The 21,114-nt window shown below is 44.6% G+C and overlaps 1 protein-coding gene across 5 annotated transcripts in view; it reads left to right on the top strand.

Moving 5' to 3' along the window:
• The window catches only part of bcas3 (BCAS3 microtubule associated cell migration factor), a 442,206-nt gene that overhangs the window by 99,075 nt on the left and 322,017 nt on the right, over window positions 1-21,114 (top strand). For all 5 annotated transcript variants that reach the window (XM_060944029.1, XM_060944028.1, XM_060944030.1 and 2 more), the window contains exon 14: window positions 5,321-5,454. In XM_060944029.1, the coding sequence (XP_060800012.1) occupies window positions 5,321-5,454 (134 nt within the window). The remainder of the gene's footprint in view (window positions 1-5,320; window positions 5,455-21,114) is intronic.

Genomic DNA, 21,114 nt, shown 5'->3' with positions numbered 1-21,114 from the left:
ATGGTGAATGTTTCAGGGGATTAATTAGTTAACAGGACGTTCTGTGAAATAAAAGAGAACATTTAGATGAAATGAGATTATCATCCACTGTCTGGAGAAAAATACAAAGGATTACGTGTTTCATCCGCTCGCTTCTCTTATCTGGAGGTTGTGGTTTTACCAATTTGTTCTTGGGCTTTTAACATTCACACAAAAAGCCGTGTAAGGCTGGCTAAGCCTCTGTGGGAGAATGTGCTTTTCTACCACCACAGCCCTGACGAGCTTTGGGTTATAAGTAAAGCATGGACGCATGTAGGCTAGAATGTTTAAAAATGATGTGGACCTTCAATATAATTCCTCACGCTAAACATATTTCCTCCCATGCTTAGCCGTAAAGTGCTTTTTAAAAAAAAAAAAAATTCTGGCTGTGGATCAAATGGACCATGAGCACCTTTTCCCCTTTCACCTCTTTTCTGTAACCTCGTACATAAATAGTGGATGATGTTTCGTAGCTCAGAATGCAAAGAGCTGCTCTCAGTCTGGACGCCACAGGAGTGCTGTGCCACGAGTGTGTTTGACAAGCGTGCTCTTGGTACCAATTTGCCCAGACAAACAAGGCTCCCAGCCACAGGATGCTGATGCTCTCCAGTCATCTGTGGAATCCACTTCACTCCTCCCTCCAGCCCAGAGAAAAGGAAACTGGTATTACATTCGCTCAGCTCACATCATGGTGGACTGCTACAAAGTCGATACAGTCCACTAGAACCAGATCCGTCAGTACGTCCTTGCTAATATCAAAGCTGACTCCAGCTTGGGATCAAACAGCTCTGCTTTTAGAAGTTCTCACTCGGTCTGTGAAAGATTAACAAGTTATTGACTGACCCGAGCCGGTCCCCTCCTCTCCTCCTCGGCGTTATCTGATGGTTGGATTGAGGGTGGCCTCTGGACTCAGAAAGTGTTGCTTGTTTTAGGCCTGAGTGGGTGGCTTTGATGTGAAGCTGGAGGCTTTTTTTTTATTGCGCTCGCTGCATGTGTGTGTTCCACGGCTTTCATAAACACCTCGATAAGCGTCACACGCCGGGTGATATCACTGAACGAGTGGACACCCACATGAATACGCACACAGTGTACATGCCCATGTCATTACAGCATTGCAAGCAGCACCATAGACAAAGCACAGTGATTGATGTGGTTTATTTACTCTCTTTATCTTCGCTTCAGAAGTATGTGTCTCTGGCATAGAAGTGCTCTGTTTCCTCTGTAGTGTCCCTCAGAGCTCTTTCCACGCACACACACACATGTTTAATTTGAGATTTCCTTTTTCTCAGAGGTTTTAGACAACTGTTGTTAATTAAGAAGCCTCTTTTTGTTTAAGCTCTCCGTACAGCCAAGATGAAGATATCAATGCGAGACAGGCTGCTGACATCAACTGCACTGGTTTTAACAAAATGACTCAGGGGGTGACTTCATGGGTTCTCTCTTATGTTTTCTGGTCACGTTGTTGTGTTGGGGGGCTTCGAAATGGAGTTCAAAGGATAGCATGAGCCACGAGAGCCGAAAAAGCGCAATGTGGCGTCCCATAAGGCTCTGTTGTATTCCTTACTGTTCTTTATGTTTATATTCAGCACACGTAATCCACAACCATACTGTTTCTTAGTTTTCACTTCTTCTACACCAGTGATGCACAGCTGTACTTGTAATTTCTGCTAGATTCAGCAGCACAGCTACTGTGTAAAAGACATCAATGCTGAAACAGGGATACTGATGTACACGAGGGACTTAATCCGCCCCCAGTAAGCTTGCTGCTTTTGCTATTGTCCGCAACTTCAAGATGTATTCGCGGACCTTGTGTTGGTTTATCCACATCCACTATGGCCAAAACAAGCCGTATGCTAACCTAAGAGCATCTTGCCTTCAGTAATGTACAGCTCAGAGACCTGGAACCTCAGGGCACGCCTTCATAAACGCCTCAACGATTGCTACACCAACTTGCTCCGCAGGGTTCAGGGTTTGTCCTGGAGGTCCGAGGCCACAATGGACCAAATCTGTGGTGCCCTGCCAAGGCTAAGCGACGCGCATAGTTTGCGGGCCACTGCTTCCATGCCAAGCAGGAGCTCATCTCCTCTGGTAATTAGCCGGTAGGGGTCGCCTTATCTATCCCCAGGTCATTGCGAGGGACACTGAGATCAACCTCACTGAACTGGGCACTGCCATGGGAGACCCTGACTGCTGGTGGAACGTTACTGTGCAGTCTCTCGGCCAAGGCCGCACAATGATGATGACGGCACCAGTATTATTCAAGCTATATCAGCTGTCTGTTAAGTTCTTCCTTGACTATGAGGTTCTGCTTCTCATACTTACTAGGGCTGAACGATATATCGTTATCGTATCTATATCTAGATATGAACATTCAAGATATTAATATCGAAAAAGCAACAATATAGACGATATAGATTTCCTTCCCCGCGCTCGCCCTGCATGTACAGCTCTGGCAGTCACAACAAACATCATTTTTACGATTGCCCTTGAATGCACCGCTAAGGCCAGCCAACCACAAACCTTATTTCATGCTTGCTGTGGATCGACAGCTGAAGCCAACCAATGACAAACATATGAGGGCGGGAATGAAGGAGACGGAGACCGACACGCACAGACATTACAGACACAGCGGGGAAATTAAAAAGAAAGAAAGAAAATGAGTGCGGAAGATAATGCAGCCGGTGGCGGTGTAGAATCTGACTTGGTGCCAAAACATAAATCATCCTCCATTATTTGGAGGTATTTTGGATTCAAAAAGGACGATGTCAACTGGAGTGAGGTGTTCTGCAGGTCGTGCTTAGCAAAAACTTGCGACGAAGCAAGGTAGCACAACAAACATGTTTCACCACCTGAAACAACACCATCGCGTGCTGCACGAAGAGTGTATGACAGTGAGAGAAACACCGGGGACGACTTAGTCATCCCAAAATAAGCCAAAGCAAAGTTTGATTGCTGATGCGTTCAGTAGCGTTACACCGTACGAGTCGACGTCCACCAGACATAAAGAAATTACAGACGCTATAACATACCACATTGCAAAAGACATGGTACCTGTGTACACAGTCTCGAAAGCAGAGCTGCAGTAAAATGTTTGATTTGTAATTAATTTATTCGTAATTGATGTTAATGTTGATGACTGGCAGTGAGTTCTTAAAAATAAAACTGCACTTTCCACATTTTTTTTTGTATTATGATGCTTTTATTTTTCTGAAAAATGCTTGGTTTTCACCGAACCCGTAGTCGTATCGTATCGATATCGAGATATCTGGCATGAATATCGAGATATGAAATTTTGTCCATATCGTTCAGCCCTCATCATCATCTTTTCCCGCTTGGCACCAGCACGGCCTTGGGGCTCAGCTGCTTGGGGGTGGCAAATCGTCCAACAGCTGAATGAAGCCATTTCTATGATACTTACCATTTTAAATGATTGAGCTTCTGCCGATAATGCTGACCTCCTCAAGCAGTAGAGTATCTCGAACACTTTTGATAAAGTTGAGGTAGACCTGCTGTTGGTCCCAAGGATCACTTGAAGCTTAGATTGTGGCTTAACAAGTTCGTACCCCCTAATATTTGCATGTAAAGCAAAATTTACACCCCCACCTACCCACTCGTGCCCGACATGTGGGCGTACCTTCAAAGCTCGGGTTGGCCTCATCAGTCACCTCTGGACCCACAACCGCCACCCACCAAATTGAAGTCATGGTCATCTTCCACCCCAAATGACAAATGTCATCATGTAAAGCATGTAACGTGTCCCTTTCCACATGGTAAAGAACTTCTTTTAATTGCAGCAAATATGTTTTGTATATTCATGTGCCCGCATTTATTCCCAACATCATAAATAATCCCTTTGCTTAGGGGATAAGGTGTTATAAATAGGATGTGTAAGAGGTTGCTTTAACGTCTCAGGTTCCTGAAATTTTGTGGTGGCTTACCAGGACTGAAAAGTCTGCTTTTTAATCTTGCTTCCTGTGGGCTAACCAACTGACGCCTCTCCGCGAGGCTCCGTATTTCAACAAGGCCACAAAAGCCCCAGCACTGCCTTGCCAGTCTCCACTGGCTCTTGGAGAACAGAGTGTACCATCAGCAAACTGGTGTCTCAGTAAGCCGGCCAAGCCTCATCTGTCAAAGCCAGGGTAAGCAAGGGAGTGAGCGTGCAGGGCGAGGGAGAGGAAGCTCCCAGATAAACATACCACAGCGCCTAAACTCCTAATCACTCCGCGCTTCCGTTTCCAGCCTCTATAATTAGAAGGCCATCTTTTCCATGTATTCCCAGTTGATGCAAATGCTTCTTGTGGCTTGGCACCTCATTTGGGGCGTAGGTTAGTTTATGGCCGAGCCGTAGCTCGGTTTAGTCTTCTGATACAGCATAAATAGCTAACCGCCATCTAATTCACCGCCTGACTGTTTTTCTTTTTCATGTGAGCAATCTGTACAATGACCCTTCCTCCACCCCTCGGCACCGCTTCCTTTCTTGCCGCCCAGTGTGAGGGCTCAGCCACACCTAAAGCAGCTGCAGCTCTGAAGTGTGAACATGAGGATGCTGGAGCACAGGCTGGATGAGCTCATCTAGTACTTTAGCTATTTTTGTGTCAATTTATTTCAACCCTCTTGCACGTGTCAGCGCAAGGTCTTTTTATGCCCTGCCATTTAAACTCCTTTTTATACATTTGTCAAACCACTTTATAAAGACTTGTCTCTAATTACAGCCTTCGGAAACCTCAGCATAAAAGTTTGAGCTTTGGAACATGACGACTGTCGTGTTAAATTATGATTGAGAAAGCTGTGTGTCGCTGAGTTTTGCGTGATGGGACGTTCATATCTGTGTATAAATAGCTCGCCGAGCTGTTTCGCTGTTTTGAAAATTATATTCCGTATAGACTTTTCATTGGCATCGAGTTTAGATTCAGACTTTTCTCGGTGTGGTTTGCTAAGTGTGTTGTTTATAGTAAGAGTCTATACTTTCTGTAACTTGACTAACATACAAGTGGTGGAATGAAAGGCTCTGTCAGCAGAGGTTCCACATGGGTTCTCCTGCGGTCACGTTTAAAACAGAGCCGTGCACTGTCATGCCCTGAACGCTGAAGGGTGAGCTTGGCATTTTGGTTGAGTGCCAAGGCTGTAGCACATTATTACTTTTTATAGCTGTATAAACGCGTCTGTTTTGCCATGTTCATCCTTGAATGATGGCCTGGGTGCTGTCTTGGTTTATTCTGGCTCAGTGTTGACCAAAATGATAAACAAGAGTTTACACGGTTTTATATGATTTCAGTAATAAGCTTAATCCTTCTATTTGCAGGTATGTTGTTGGTGACTGCTGACGCATTAGGGCATGATTTTCACGTGTTTCAAATCCTCACTCACCCGTGGGCGTCGTCGCAGAGTGCAGTCCATCACCTGTACACTCTGCACAGAGGAGAAACTGAGGCGAAGGTAAGCGAATGTACACACACACACACACACACACACACACTTCTTTGGTCTATAGCAATGGCTGTACAGTGGTGCTTGAAAGTTTGTGAGCCCTTTAGAATTTTCTATATTTCTGCATAAATATGACCTAAAACATCATCAGATTTTCACACAAGTCCTAAAAGTAGATAAAGAGAACCCAGTTAAACAAATGAGACAAAAATATTACACTTGGTCATTTATTTATTGAGGAAAATGATCCAATATTACATATCTGTGTGGCAAAAGTACGTGAACCTTTGCTTTCAGTACCTGGTGTGACCCCCTTGTGCAGCAATAACTGCAACTAAACGTTTCCGGTAACTGTTGATCAGTCCTGCACACCGGCTTGGAGGAATTTTAGTCCATTCCTCCGTACAGAACAGCTTCAACTCTGGGATGTTGGTGGGTTTCCTCACATGAACTGCTCGCTTCAGGTCCTTCCACAACATTTCCATTGGATTAAGGTCAGGACTTTGACTTGGCCATTCCAAAACATTAACTTTATTCTTCTTTAACCATTCTTTGGTAGAATGACTTGTGTGCTTAGGGTCGTTGTCTTGCTGCATGACCCACCTTCTCTTGAGATTCAGTTCATGGACAGACATCCTGACAGTTTCCTTTAGAATTCGCTGGTATAATTCAGAATTCATTGTTCCATCAATGATGGCAAGCCATCCTGGCCCAGATGCAGCAAAACAGGCCCAAACCATGATACTACCACCACCATGTTTCACAGATGGGATAAGGTTCTTATGCTGGAATGCAGTGTTTTCCTTTCTCCAAACATAACACTTCTCATTTAAACCAAAAAGTTCTATTTTGGTCTCATCCGTCCACAAAACATTTTTCCAATAGCCTTCTGGCTTGTCCACGTGATCTTTAGCAAACTGCAGACGAGCAGCAATGTACTTTTTGGAGAGCAGTGGCTTTCTCCTTGCAACCCTGCCATGCACACCATTGCTGTTCAGTGTTCTCCTGATGGTGGACTCATGAACATTAGCATTAGCCAATGTGAGAGAGGCCTTCAGTTGCTTAGAAATTACACTGGGGTTCTTTGTGACCTCGCCGACTATTACACACCTTACTCTTGGAGTGATCTTTGTTATTCGACCACTCCTGGGGAGGGTAACAATGGTCTTGAATTTCCTCCATTTGTACACAATCTGTCTGACTTAGGGTTGTGCGATATATCGAATATACTCGATATATCGCCGAAAATTCTGTGTGCGATACATAAAATTATGATATCGTAACTATCGAGTATTTTATGGTCATCTTCCGACTTGCGTTTGTTTCGTGTTTGTTTAAAACATTTCCCGGTGGTTTTCTCCCTGTCCCTCAGGCAGCTGGGCCATAGAAGGTTCACGCTGCACGCTGCATGCTGCACACTACACGCTACACGCGTGTAAAGAAAAGTGGACAAACGTAGCATGACTTGCTCTGGGCCATAGAACGGCGTTCACGTTGCACGCTGCACGCTGCACACTTCACGCGTGAAGCATGAAATGAACATGCACACTTTTTTCTAGGCGTGAAGATGGAAATTCCAGTCAATGCATGCGGTCACCGCCGCGCCAGCCAATCAGAACGGGTCTAGGGAGATAACTCTATGCTTTCAGGGGAAAACTTCAGAAAAAATATAATTGAATGGTATAATTGAAAAATAGTTCTTCATCGGGATTGTCAAGCAGATTATAGAATGTTCGGTGAAATTCACCACGGGTTTCTCTCAGAAGGAAGTGTTCTCGGCTCCAAATTCTGTTCCTTTTTCTCTTCCTCTGTCTCAGTAAAAGCAGAATGAGGCAATCGTCGTCATCCGAAGAGTCCATATTGTTGGTTACTCGGTCAAAGTAGAACAGACGCAACACGTGAACATCCAAGCATGAAGTTTAATGGCCCAGGGTCCGGTTCTTCACGTGAACGTGTAGCGTGCAGCATGCAGTGTGCAGCGTGAACCTTCTATGGCCCAGCTGCCTCAGGCAGTAACGTGAGAGGCTGCCTAAGGGTAAAGAAAACAATAATGTCACACACTCGCCAACCAATCCTGGGCGACATCTCGGTGCTGAAAGGAACTTCCGGGAAGATTTTCTAGTTTCGGTTGTGTTGCCAGATTGGGCGGTTTTAAGTGCATTTTGGTGGGTTTTGAACATATTTTGGGCTGGAAAACGTCAGCAGTATCTGGCAACACTGCCGGCGGGAAGATTTTCTAGTTTCGGTTTACAGCGCTGACTCAGTTTGTGCAATCGCTGGTGTTGCATAGGCTACCGTGTAAGCTCTGTCAATTTCAGCGACAAATGGAAGCGGACGAATTGGCTCCTAAAAGAACTAGTAAGTGGTCAGTAATCTGGCATTTTTTGGATATCGCGAGGAGGATGTGGAACAGCAAATGCCAGTTTGTAAATTGTGCAAAAAAAAAAACCTGTCATCATGAAAGGCAGCAGCACTACAAATATGTTCCATCACCTGAAAACTCACCCGGTACAGTATGAAGAGTCTCTTAAACTCCGAACTACTTGCCCACGAGCTAACCCCCCCCACACACAAGCTAAACAAATGACCATAGCAGCCTCGTTCTCCAAAGCCACCCCATATGAGAAAACGAGTCAGAGATGGAGAGCTATAACGGATGCAATCACTAACTTCATTGCCGAAGACATGATCCCAGTTAGTATAGTGGAAAAACCAGGCTTCCAAAAATTACTAAACACACTCGATCCCAAACATGAGTTGCCTGGTCGCAGACATTTTACAGAGAAGGCAATACCGGAATTATACACATCTGAGAGGCAGAGCCAGAAAACACTCAGTTCAAAAGTGTGCAAAGAGAAAAATTATGTTTTGCAGATCTCTCTCAATCTCTCTCTCTCTCTATTGTGAATGTTCCAGTGGTTCTCAGTAGTCAGGTTAATAGCTTGGAGATCTCATCTCATTATCTGTAGCCGCTTTATCCTGTTCTACAGGGTCGCAGGCAAGCTGGAGCCTATCCCAGCTGACTACGGGCGAAAGGCGGGGTACACCCTGGACAAGTCGCCAGGTCATCACAGGGCTGACACATAGACACAGACAACCATTCACACTCACATTCACACCTACGCTCAATTTAGAGTCACCAGTTAACCTAACCTGCATGTCTTTGGACTGTGGGGGAAACCGGAGCACCCGGAGGAAACCCACGCGGACACGGGGAGAACATGCAAACTCCGCACAGAAAGGCCCTCGCCGGCCACGGGGCTCGAACCCAGGACCTTCTTGCTGTGAGGCGACAGCGCTAACCACTACACCACCGTGCCGCCCGCTTGGAGATCTATTTTTAAAATAATTTAATGAATGAGCACTTTTCTTATTTAGGCTAAATGTCTTTCTCAGTGTTGAGCTGCACTTTATTGGTTTGAGCTCTGAGCAGCTCTGTATTGTTTTGCCCCTTTGTTGCAATTTTCAAGATTGTTTTTGCAGTTTGTGCCACATCTTTGTTGAATAAAAATAGTCTTATTTCAACTCAATTGTGATTAATCACCAACATGAAAATTTAAAATGTGTTGCTGAAAACCGCCTGTAAAGTTAACCAAGAATGTTATTTAATCTGCAAGGATTGTAGTGAAAACAGTAAAGAGTAAAAGTTAGATTTCATGGGGTCCTTTAGAGGAGATTTAAATATATCGAGATATATATCATATATCGTGAAATGGAGAAAATGTATTGGGATATTCATTTTTTCCCATATCGCACAGCCCTAGTCTGACTTTGGATGGGTGGAGTCCAAACTCTTTAGAGATGGTTTTGTAACCTTTTCCAGCCTGATGAGCATCAACAACGCTTTTTCTGAGGTCCTCAGAAATCTCCTTTGTTCGTGCCATGATACACTTCCACAAACATGTGTTGTGAAGATCAGACTTTGATAGATCCCTGTTCTTTAAATAAAACAGGGTGCCCACTCACACCTGATTGTCATCCCACTGACTGAAAACACCTGAAAACACATACTTTTGCCACTCACAGATATGTAATATTGGATCATTTTCCTCAATAAATAAATGACCAAGTATAATATTTTTGTCTCATTTGTTTAACTGGGTTCTCTTTATCTACTTTTAGGACTTGGGTGAAAATCTGATGATGTTTTAGGTCATATTTATGCGGAAATATAGAAAATTCTAAAGGGTTTACAAACTTTCAAGCACCACTGTAAGTTTTTGAAATTTAGTACAGATTCAGTTATTAATATTTTAGTCATTAAGTCAAATTCAGCAGTGTAACATGATCTTTTGGGATATTTATATCAAATCACAGCATTCTGTCCGTGTTCCTCAGTCTCTCACACACGCTTTCACGCCAGCATTTTTCATTTGTTATTGCGATGAAATATTGCATTTCTGAATTCTTTTAATCATTAATCTAATCTCGAAAGGTCTTCGAGGACCACCCACAGTGTTTATAGTCCCTGTGTTCTAGATTCTCAGGAAATATGCAGTTTGAACATGTTTTTCATCCTCTTTGGATCCCTTTGTGTTTTCTAAATACTGTCAAGAGACATGACTCTGAGCACCGCGCAGCTCTACACAGAGCAGGACTCGGCCCTGACGCTGAACTCTCTCTGGCTCTTTCATGATTTTCCTGCCCAGTGTGTGAGAGACAACAAACAGTCTGGCTGCGATCCTAGGGGAGTTCTAACTGACCTGAAGCGTGATGGAGAACCAGACTAGCTTTAGTGGTGTTGCAGTCCTTTGGAAGAACCCAAAAGTATTTGCGTTGTGAAAGTGAAATGTTCCTCGAAGTGTAACTTTACTGTCGTGATGACGCAGCAGCGATTTTCCTCTTTGGATGAACCAGAAAGAAACTTCTTAAATGATTTGAAGACGTTGTGCAGTCAGTACTTTAGCTTTGCACCAGAAATACTTTTAGTAATACCTACAAAAAAGTGAAAGAAGCTAATGGACGTAGCTAAAATCACACGAGTGAAAATTATAACATGTCCAAACTTGCTTACTTTTATCCCCCGCTGGTTGAAAGGCCCAAATGGGGATTATGTTGTGGTGAAGTCCGTCCGTCCGTCCTGGAAAGGGTTCTCACCTTCTGAAATCAACTCCGCTGACAATTTTTGGAGGAATTTCACGAAACTTGGCAGAAGGCTTTGTTATAGTACAGTGATACACATATTGCAGTTTCGCTTGGGCATAGCGAGGGATATTGTGCTCTCAGAGCACTCGTGTTTGTTTATTTTTTATTAAAACATATAAAACAAAATTGAAGTCATGATGTTTTTTTCCCCCAACAACGTCTCACCTTTGCAAAGTTATAATTTGAATACAAAGATCAAGGTTAAGGTTAAATTTTGGACAGGGTTTGTTTATTAGTATTTATTCATATCAAATCTGCAAATTCTTTAAAAAAAAAAAAAAACAACTAAAGTGGGGCGGCACGGTGGTGTAGTGGTTAGCGCTGTCGCCTCACAGCAAGAAGGTCCTGTGTTCGAGCCCCGGGGCCGGCGAGGGCCTTTCTGTGTGGAGTTTGCATGTTCTCCCCGTGTCTGCGTGGGTTTCCTCCGGGTGCTCCGGTTTCCCCCACAGTCCAAAGACATGCAGGTTAGGTTAACTGGTGACTCTAAATTGAGCGTAGGTGTGAATGTGAGTGTGAATGGTTGTCTGTGTCTATGTGTCAGCCCTGTGATGACCTGGCGACTTGTCCAGGGTGTACCCCGCCTTTCGCCCGTAGTCAGCTGGGATAGGCTCCAGCTTGCCTGCGACCCTGTAGAAGGATAAAGCGGCTAGAGATGATGAGATGAGAACAACTAAAGTGTGAAGAGCAACTGAGATTAGCATTCCATACCAAATGATGATTGATCGGCAAAAGTATGATCAGGAGATTGCGAGTTCAAATCCTGACCACGCCACAGCCGTTCATGGCCGTGAGCTGAGGGTGCAGAATCGGTCGTGCTCTCTTTGTGGGAGGGAAGGCAGTCATAGTGACACTAGCCATTCAGGGATGCCTGTGAGCTCCTGTATGTAGAAGAGGGTAGATAGCGCTTTCCTCCACACGTTAGGCTGCCCTGTGAAGCAGCATGAGCAGCAGTTTGTAAAGATGTGGTTGACTGGCTTCACTTGTCTCGGAAGAAGCACACAAGCCTTCACCCTCCCTGTTTGATAGCTGCTGTAGGTAACCCAACTGTGGAGAAAAACTGGCACTGCCAGATGTAATTCAGATGTTACACAGTATTTGGCACTGTACTAAATAATAAGATTTCTGAAATGCTCTCTCATGCAAACTTGCAATTTTCGGCATTATGATTTTCAAAAAATCTGATCATCTTAATATCATTAACACTCGAAATTGCGTTCTCAAACACACACAAAAAAATTGTTCTGCTGCATTCATGACAACCAGGACCTCAGAATTGTTCAACTTGGAACCTCGTACTTCCCAGATTAGAGCTTTCACACAAATTCAACTGTCTGAAGTCTGAAATAAAATGAATAGTCAGAAGAGTAAGGTGTCTACAGAAACTGGAACTCGTGTTGTTTGGTTAGTGCTTAATTTATTTTTAAAGCGCAAGAGCTAGTTCACTGTCAATAACAACGAAAATTACAAGAAAGTACAGTTTGGTTGAAAATTCTTTTGGAAAGCAAATTAACGTTTAAATTACCACCTGGTATTTAGTGCTTTCAAATATAAACAAAAAAATATCATAAGACTGTTTAAAAACCTTAAATCAGGGCTGGGCAATTATTTTTTCCATGGGGCCACATGAGAAGCAGAAAATTTTGTGGAGGGCCGGACCAAAAGGCTGAACTAAATTCTGCATAATATTAATTGTATTTCTTTATATAAAGCAGTAAATAACATTGTTTTTACAAGCTGCTAAGACTGGTAAGAGTATGGAAAAAAAACGAGGTTGCCTTACAAAAAATGTCATTTATTCAATCAAATTTCCCAAAACAATGGTTAACAAAATGTGAACGTTTGTACCTTTTTTTTTCAGTCACATTCACCCCAAAACACAATAAAGACATCACAATATTGTCTTTCTACTCCAAATATCAAGCAAGATACATCATATTATAATAATGATGCCCACATTTGTAGTCTAATCACCTCATTTGGTGTTTTTTATTTGTTCAGTGAGAGAAATCTAGTCTCTGTTGGTCTTTAACGAGTGCATCAGAGTCAGGTTGAATGTCTGAGGTGGAGATGCGAAGCACAGCTGACAGATGATCATCAGTCGATTCGGTGTAGGTATCGGATCTACAGATCAGCTCGGGCTCCGGCGCCTGCTGATGACGTTACACTATGTGATTGGCTGGACCGTTTGAAGGATGACATACAAGTTTGTGGTTGGTCTGGGCAAATTACGGAAGTAGTTATCGCGGGATTAGGTTTCGTGGGATTTCATGTCATGTTCATGTCGCGCGCATTGCGTTTTTGTTGAACACAACTTCAAAATAAAAGCAATGCACATTCAGTCCATGCATGAGGTAAAATTAGAAAATACGTTTATTTTGTAATTTCTAATTAACCTTACGCGGGCCGGTCAGAATGAACCAAAGGGCCGGATGCGGCCTGCGGGCCGTAAAATGCCCAGGTCTGCCTTAAATCGTGGTTAGTTTTTTCTTTTTTATCAGATATCTAGTTTTAGGTTTGTTTACCTGACATGTTTCGATGTACGTAACTGTCGTCTTCCTCAAGACGACAGTTACGTATGTCGAAACATGTCAGGTAAACAAACCTAAAACTAGATGTCTGATAAAAAAGAAAAAACTAACCATATCTAATATAAGACATAATGAACGTAATCGAGAGATTAAGAACCTTAAATCATGTCATTCACATGTGCCGTCATGTTGAAGCGATGTTACGCAATTCCAACTCGGAAAAGTCAGCGCTCTTGAAAAACTTCCGAGTCGGAATTACAAATTGGAGAGCCGTTCACGTGGATCTTTTCCTACTGGGAAGTCAGAAATTCCTCATAATACACACGGTCGTTAATGTAGCATTAAAGTTTGGAAAAACAGCCGCTGGTGATTATCAGAGTCTCACTTCTGCCTGACTGTTTCATATTGAAGTCAGACTTCAAATTTTAACAGCTTCAGTGTTTGAGAATGTGGTCAGCAGTCAGTCCCAGCGGGCTAGTGATATTCACACGCCAACTTACTCGGCTTTACACGAAAATATCTGGGTCTACAGCATATGGGCGGGAGAGGAAAAGAGCAGCTGCCGTTGCAGAACGAGATGTGTTTTAAATGTATTAAGACAGATACAGTTGTATATTTTAAATATATTTAAATATATTTTTCTACTCTGTGTTCATGTCCAAATGACCTTTTTTTTTAAAAATTGGAGACACGTACAGAAAGAAATCTGTCTGTGCTGGGAGTCATTATTTTTGCCCTGATTTGATCATTTTTAACAGTGCAGAGGGTCTTGTGTAAAGATGAATCATAGTGTGAAAATCAGGTTGTGGTTCAGTCAAGCACAGAGGGGGGAAAAAGCCCAAGCAACAGATTCTCAGTGCTTCACTGTCTTTCAATTTTATGCACAATTATTTCCGACAAATTCAAGAAGAAAATGTGGAACAGTTTGAAAAGTCCACATACATGTGCGGTCACCCAAAGTTCAGATTAAATGACCCCCCCCCCCCCCCCCCCCAGTAATTATTAATATTTTCCGGGAATTGGTAACATGTCCCTGCATTTTAATGTGTAATTGAATTTAATATTGTGTGTTGTTGCACAAATCAGTTGGGGGAATAGCAGCTTTTGCAGCTGTTACATTGAACCTTGTTTTTTTTTGGGTTGCCAACTTGTGAGGTATTATTTGCTTAAGCAGAACTAATATTTATCCCTAAGGGTCTGTATGTATCCAGCAAAGTGTCACACCATGATGCTCTCTGCTCCAGTGTGCAAACAGCTCACAAACTAACACAGTCCAACACACTGCCAGCTCTAAAAGCCTGCCTATCGTTTTTTCCGTTTATTTCTCATGATTACAAACACTGATATCATGCTGACTTGGAAATGATTCACCATTAGCACTGCCTATAAACCCTCTTTCGCAGTCAAAACTTTGCGCATTGTTTTACCACATACGCATTTCCCGTGAAAGTCCTGTTATATGTAATGTGACAAATTAAAAAAAAAAAAAGAATAACTGGATTTCGTGGAATTTTTTCACATTTTATCCATCACCCACAACTACATGGGTCAGTGGATCTTTCCCTGTAATGTCTTGTGTCCTTTTCATGTGAGCCCTCCTCATAATTTCCCAAGAGCTGTCCCAGGGTTTGTTCCTAGAAGACGTTCCTCCTTTTGACGTTATTCCCTTCACTGATCAGTCATAACATTTAAAACCACTGACGGGTGAAGTGAATAGCATTGATTATCTTATTACACTCGCACCTGTCAATGGGTGGGATATATTAGGCCAAGGGGCGGCACGGTGGTGTAGTGGTTAGCGCTGTCGCCTCACAGCAAGGTCCTGGGTTCGAGCCCCGGGGCCGGCGAGGGCCTTTCTGTGCAGAGTTTGCATGTTCTCCCCGTGTCCGCGTGGGTTTCCTCCGGGTGCTCCAGTTTCCCCCACAGTCCAAAGACATGCAGGTTAGGTTAACTGGTGACCCTAAATTGAGCGTAGGTGTGAATGTGAGTGTGAATGGTTGTCTGTGTCTATGTGTCAGCCCTGTGATGACCTGGCGACTTGTCCAGGGTGTACCCCGCCTTTCGCCCGTAGTCAGCTGGGATAGGCTCCAGCTTGCCTGCGACCCTGTAGAAGGATAAAGCAGCTTGAGATAATGAGATGAGATGAGATATTAGGCCAAGTTTACATTAGACCGTATCTGTCTCGTTTTCTTCGCGGATGCACTGTCCGTTTACATTAAAATGTCTGGAAACGCCGGGAAACGGGAATCCGCCAGGGTCCACGTATTCAATCCAGATCGTGTCTGGTCCGGTGCTGTGTAAACATTGAGATACGCGGATACGCTGTGCTGAGCTCTAGCTGGCGTCGTCATTGGACAATGTCACTGTGACATCCACCTTCCTGATTCGCTGGCGTTGGTCATGTGACGCGACTGCTGAAAAACGGCGCGGACTTCTGCCTTGTATCACCTTTCATTAAAGAGTATAAAAGTATGAAAATACTGATGCAAATACTGATGCAAATACTGCCCATTGTGTAGTTATGATTGTCTTTAGGCTTGCCATCCTTCCACTTGCAAGTGGTAAGTGACTTGCGCACAGCGGCTCAGTCCCGAATCACAGCTTGTGCACTTCACTCGCGCGCTGTGTGAGCTGCGCAGGGCCGGAGTGCGCACCCTCCAGAGGGCACTCGCTGTTCAGGGCGGAGTGATTTGGAGCGCAGGATGCCTGCAGAGCCGAGCGTATCCGTGTATTGGTGTTGCTGTGTGCAGGCGAATCGTGTATTGGTGTTGCTGTGTGCACACTAATCGTTTTAAAAACGTTAATCTGATGATCCACTGATACGGTCTAATGTAAACATGGGCTTAGACAGCAAGTGAACAGTCAGTTCTTGAAGTTGATGGGCAGGAAAAATGGGCAAGTGGAAGGATCTGAGGGACCCTTGTTCACTGCTGAAAGCACCTACAATGGGCATGTGAGCATCATAGAGTGGACCATGGAACAATGGAAGAAGGTGGCCTGGTCAGATGGATCACGTTTTCTTTTATGTCATGTGGATTGCCAGGTGTGTGTATGTTGTTTACCTGGGGAAGAGATGGCACCAGGATGCACTAGGTAGCCATGGCCTGAAGGTTAGAGAAGCAGCCTTGAGTCCAAAAGGTTGCCTGGGACCAACAGGAAAAGTGTGAGCGCAGTTGAGTGAATGAACAGCACTTTGCCCTCCCTCTGCATCCTAGCTGAAGAGCCCTTGAGCAAGGCACCCAACCCCCAACTGCTCCCTGGGTGCTGTAGTACAGATGACTTGCAACCACATGATCAAAATGTGCTACACCACGAGCGTCCGCCATGATGGTGGATATACAAAGCAGCTAGGATGGCCACTTCTGAAAGCGTGTCTGTAAACAGTGCTGAATTTTCTCACTATTACCACGATTTGAACGGTCGAGTGAAGATTTGATACAAAGAGAAGATAGATATGTGTGGTTTTGACCCATATTATTTTAAAAAGTCAGACTTTTCTGAAGATAAGACGCTTCTACCAACCATCGAGTACCCAGATATCACGTTTGGCTGACGAAGAATCAAGTCCAACCTTGGAGAAAACATAGCCCATTTTCTGAGTGGGTGCCCAGTCTGGATTGTTTCCATCATATAATTTTGCTGGTGCTCCTAGATGACGATGATGGATTCTCGCGTCGAAGGCAGTGCATGAGTATCCAGTGACACTAGTGATGACTCTTTTCGTGAGCGAAGAGACCAATCCTAGAACCGCAAGCCCTGTCACATATGCTGCACGGGTACAAAGGGCTGGTAGTGGTGTTAGTGGCCTTCCTCTTGGCATGCTTCTCATTAAGTAGACCAGTTCGCCTCTCCTCAAAGGCCTGGATGCACTCGTTGCAAGTGCTGCGCCATGTCGCATGGACTTTGGCAGTGCTTTCCCAGGCGTCAGGGTTGAGTCCACATCTCTTGAGGTTGTGTTTGAGCATGCCCTTGTATCTCAACCTCGGCCTGCCCACTGATCTCTTTTTGCAGCTCAGTTGACTGAAGAGAAGTGCTTTAGGTATTCTCGTGTCTGCCATTCTGGAGACGTGTCCTACGCAGCGAAGCTGTGCCTTGATGATCTGGCTTTCCACACTGGGGACACCACAACGCTCTAGGACCTCGACATTAGAAACCTTGTCCTGCCACTTAGTGCCACAGATGGACTTCAGGTGACAGTGTTGAAACTGCTCCAGAAGTTTGATGCAGCAACAGTAGGTTGTCCACGTCTCGCAGCCATACAAGAGCGAAGTGAGAACCACTGCTTTATATGCGTTGATTTTTGTACGCAGCCTTACACTAGTGTAAGTGTGGCGCTCCTAGAAGTGAAATGGTAATGCACGTGTTAAAATAATAACAAAGGCCGAGTGAACCACGACAAGAGAAGACTCATTTTATAGCACAATTCTAGCAACAGGAAATAAAATTCTTCCATGATATCATTGAGAGCTTTTGAATCTCACCTGAAATAAAATGATTCCTGCAAACACGAGCTGTTTCGGTTTTAGCCTCTGTTAGATCAGCCCTGCCGATGTTGTTCAGCTGTGCTTGTCTCCTCGCCGTACTAAGCCTCAGAGTTTCCTCGCCCTCTTTCCGAATCACGGATGGAATTCGAAAAAATCGGAATGGGCCACGGTCATGAGTACTGTTGTGACCATAACCATATACAGCACAAAGATATGACATAGCTAAAAGAACGCTTAAAGTGCATATTCTGGACCAATTTTTTTTTTTTTTTTAATATGAAAGTATGTCCCTGGGCGGCACGGTGGTGTAGTGGTTAGCGCTGTCGCCTCACAGCAAGAAGGTCCTGGGTTCGAGCCCCGTGGCCGGCGAGGGCCTTTCTGTGTGGAGTTTGCATGTTCTCCCCGTGTCCGCGTGGGTTTCCTCCGGGTGCTCCGGTTTCCCCCACAGTCCAAAGACATGCAGGTTAGGTTAACTGGTGACTCTAAATTGACCGTAGGTGTGAATGTGAGTGTGAATGGTTGTCTGTGTCTATGTGTCAGCCCTGTGATGACCTGGAGACTTGTCCAGGGTGTACCCCGCCTTTCGCCCGTAGTCAGCTGGGATAGGCTCCAGCTTGCCTGCGACCCTGTAGGACAGGATAAAGCGGCTAGAGATGATGAGATGAGATGAGTATGTCCCTTTACACACTCATCCAGAAGGGTAATTTTGCACAAGGCCATTTGTCTACAGCAGAAAAAAATAAAATAACAAAACATGTCTGGAAAAATCCCAAGGGAGTCTGGAGCCAGATTCGTGACATTACCTGTGGAAGCGCCAGCAGGCTGAGAGAGCTTTACATGGTTTCAGTGCACAGCCTGTGTAGACCAAGCGCTCCCATTTCTCTCTCATTGTCCGGTCTTTTGGGAAACGATGAGTACTAATCCCATCAAGATTGGTGTTGCTACACCCTCCTACGATACATCTGTTAACCATTTTAATAATTACGTGATAGCGTTGAAGAAATTTGCATAAAACCACCAGGTTGTTTTCTCATAAACAAACCAGCGCTGACGTAGGATTCAGAAGGAGGCGTCCCGCACGCGATGTCACGAAAATCAATGTTTGCCGGGAAATCCAAATGCCAAGTTTTTTCAGAGGCGGACCAATTCGCCTCAAATGGCTTGATTTCAACTGAATTTTTCTGGTATTGTGCAAGGTAAAAAAAAAATTGCACAAAATGCAGAATGTGACAGATATTTGACCAAAGTTTAATATAAAATAGGAGAATTACAGTACATTGATCTTGCTCCTGAATTTACCCGTGATATGCCCTTTAAAGCAGTGGGAAAACAAAGAGAGTTGCGCACACCTGACTGTGTTTTGTATGGAATGTCGCTTAATCCTGCATTTGCATCTCCACCAACATGGCCGACATCCGGGTTTCTGTTTTGCTTTGACGTGGCTTGCGAGTCAAGGATAGCTGCCCACTGCTCTGGGTATGTGTGTGCTCATTGCTTACTTGTGTGTGCATGCATGTGTTCACTGCTTCAGACGGGTTAAATGCAGAGGGGGATTTCACTGTGGTTGAGTCTGTGCTTGACTGTATATGTGATTAAATAAAGGCTGCTGCTTCTTCTTCTCACTATGGGAAGAAGGCAAGCTGGTGGAGGCAGTGTGATGCTCCGGGTAATGTTGAGCTGGGAGACCTTGGGTCCTGACATTCATGAGGTATTCTTTAACAGCAGTGGCCTCCTTCAGCAGGATAATGCACCTTGCTACACCACAAAAATTGTTCAGGAATAGTTTGAGGAACATGACCCAGGGTGTTGAATTGTCCTCCAGATTCCCCAGATCTTAATCCGATGGAGCATCTGTGGCATGGGCTGGACAAACAAGTTTGATCCCTGGAAGCCCCACTTCACAACTTGCAGGATTTAAAGTTAACGTCTTGGTGCCAGATACCACAGCACACCTTCAGTGAATACTTGGGCAAAGAACTGTAAGACAAGACTCTTTAGGATTCGAGGACACGTAAACGTCCAAAGTGTGTTTGAGGAGCTTTTTTTTTTTAAAAAAAAACAGCACAATTACGGCAGTGACTTTTGACCCTTTTCCACCAAAGCAGTTCCAGGGCTGGTTCGGGGCCAGTGCTTAGTTTGGAACCGGGTTTTCTGTTTCCACTGACAAAAAACTGGCTCTGGGTCCAGAAAAACCGATTCCAGGCTAGCACCAACTCTCTGCTGGGCCAGAGGAAAGAACTGCTTACATCAGCGGGGGGGGCGGAGTTGTTAAGACCAACAACAATAACAAGAACGCGAAAGATCGCCATTTTTAAGCGACGAGAGGCAGCAGCTGTTCAAACGCAAAGTCTCATCTCTAGCCGCTTTATCCTTCTACAGGGTCGCAGGCAAGCTGGAGCCTATCCCAGCTGACTACGGGCGAAAGGCGGGGTACACCCTGGACAAGTCGCCAGGTCATCACAGGGCTGACACATAGACACAGACAACCATTCACACTCACATTCACACCTACGGTCAATTTAGAGTCACCAGTTAACCTAACCTGCATGTCTTTGGACTGTGGGGGAAACCGGAGCACCCGGAGAAAACCCACGTAGACACGGGGAGAACATGCAAACTCCACACAGAAAGGCCCTCGCCGGCCACGGGGCTCGAACCCGGACCTTCTTATTGTGAGGCGACAGCGCTAACCACTACACCACCGTGCCGCCCAAACGCAAAGTCATCCATTATTATTATTGTTGTTGCTGCTGCTGCTTCTTCCGTGTTGTTTTTGCTTCGATATTTACGCCAAAGTTTATGCAAACATAGCGACGTAACTGATGTATACAGCGATGTAATGACATGGCTTCCCTTAGCACCGCGAGCTATGGAAAAGCAAACTGGTTCTCAGCTGGCTCGCTTGAACGAGTTGTGAACCAGCACCAGCACTGGCCCCGAACCAGCCCTGGAACTGATTTGGTGGAAAAGGGGTATTTGACTGTGATGCATTGTTAACATGCGAGTTCTGCAGTTCCTGAAGTTTTGATGTGAAACTGAAACAGCCCTGTTTCCTCCGTAGGCCCAAACCTGAGCTGTACTACAGGCTCACTGTTAGTGGGCCACACCAGGTTTGTTGCCTGGCCATGCATAGGCTTTGATCCTGCATTGTAAACAGCACAAGCAGCAGTGTGTGTGCACCCTCTGAGACACATTATCTCAAACAGAACAAATAAGACGAGTGATAATGCCCTGTGGGCGGACGCAGACACTCGGCCTTATCTTGCTGGCTGGCTGACTGCGTTTGTTCTGACTACCAGAAAGCTCTTAGAAGTGTGCATTAATGTAAATACCACCCCAGTGATGACCAGCACTGCCCGTGACTCAAACCTCTTACTGACCACTGAATTCTTCTGTTTCTCTTCTGATTAACACTTTCAAAGAGTCCACATTGTTTGCATTGGCAAAGTCCAAATCCTTGAAATGGTATGACAGATAAAGAAGAAAACCAGACAGTTAGTGACAAAAAATGA

Source organism: Neoarius graeffei, chromosome 17 (assembly GCF_027579695.1).
Source record: "Neoarius graeffei isolate fNeoGra1 chromosome 17, fNeoGra1.pri, whole genome shotgun sequence".
Lineage (NCBI taxonomy): Eukaryota > Metazoa > Chordata > Actinopteri > Siluriformes > Ariidae > Neoarius > Neoarius graeffei.
The sequence above is the reverse complement of the archived record's forward strand: the minus strand, read 5'-3'. Positions and strand labels throughout refer to the sequence as shown.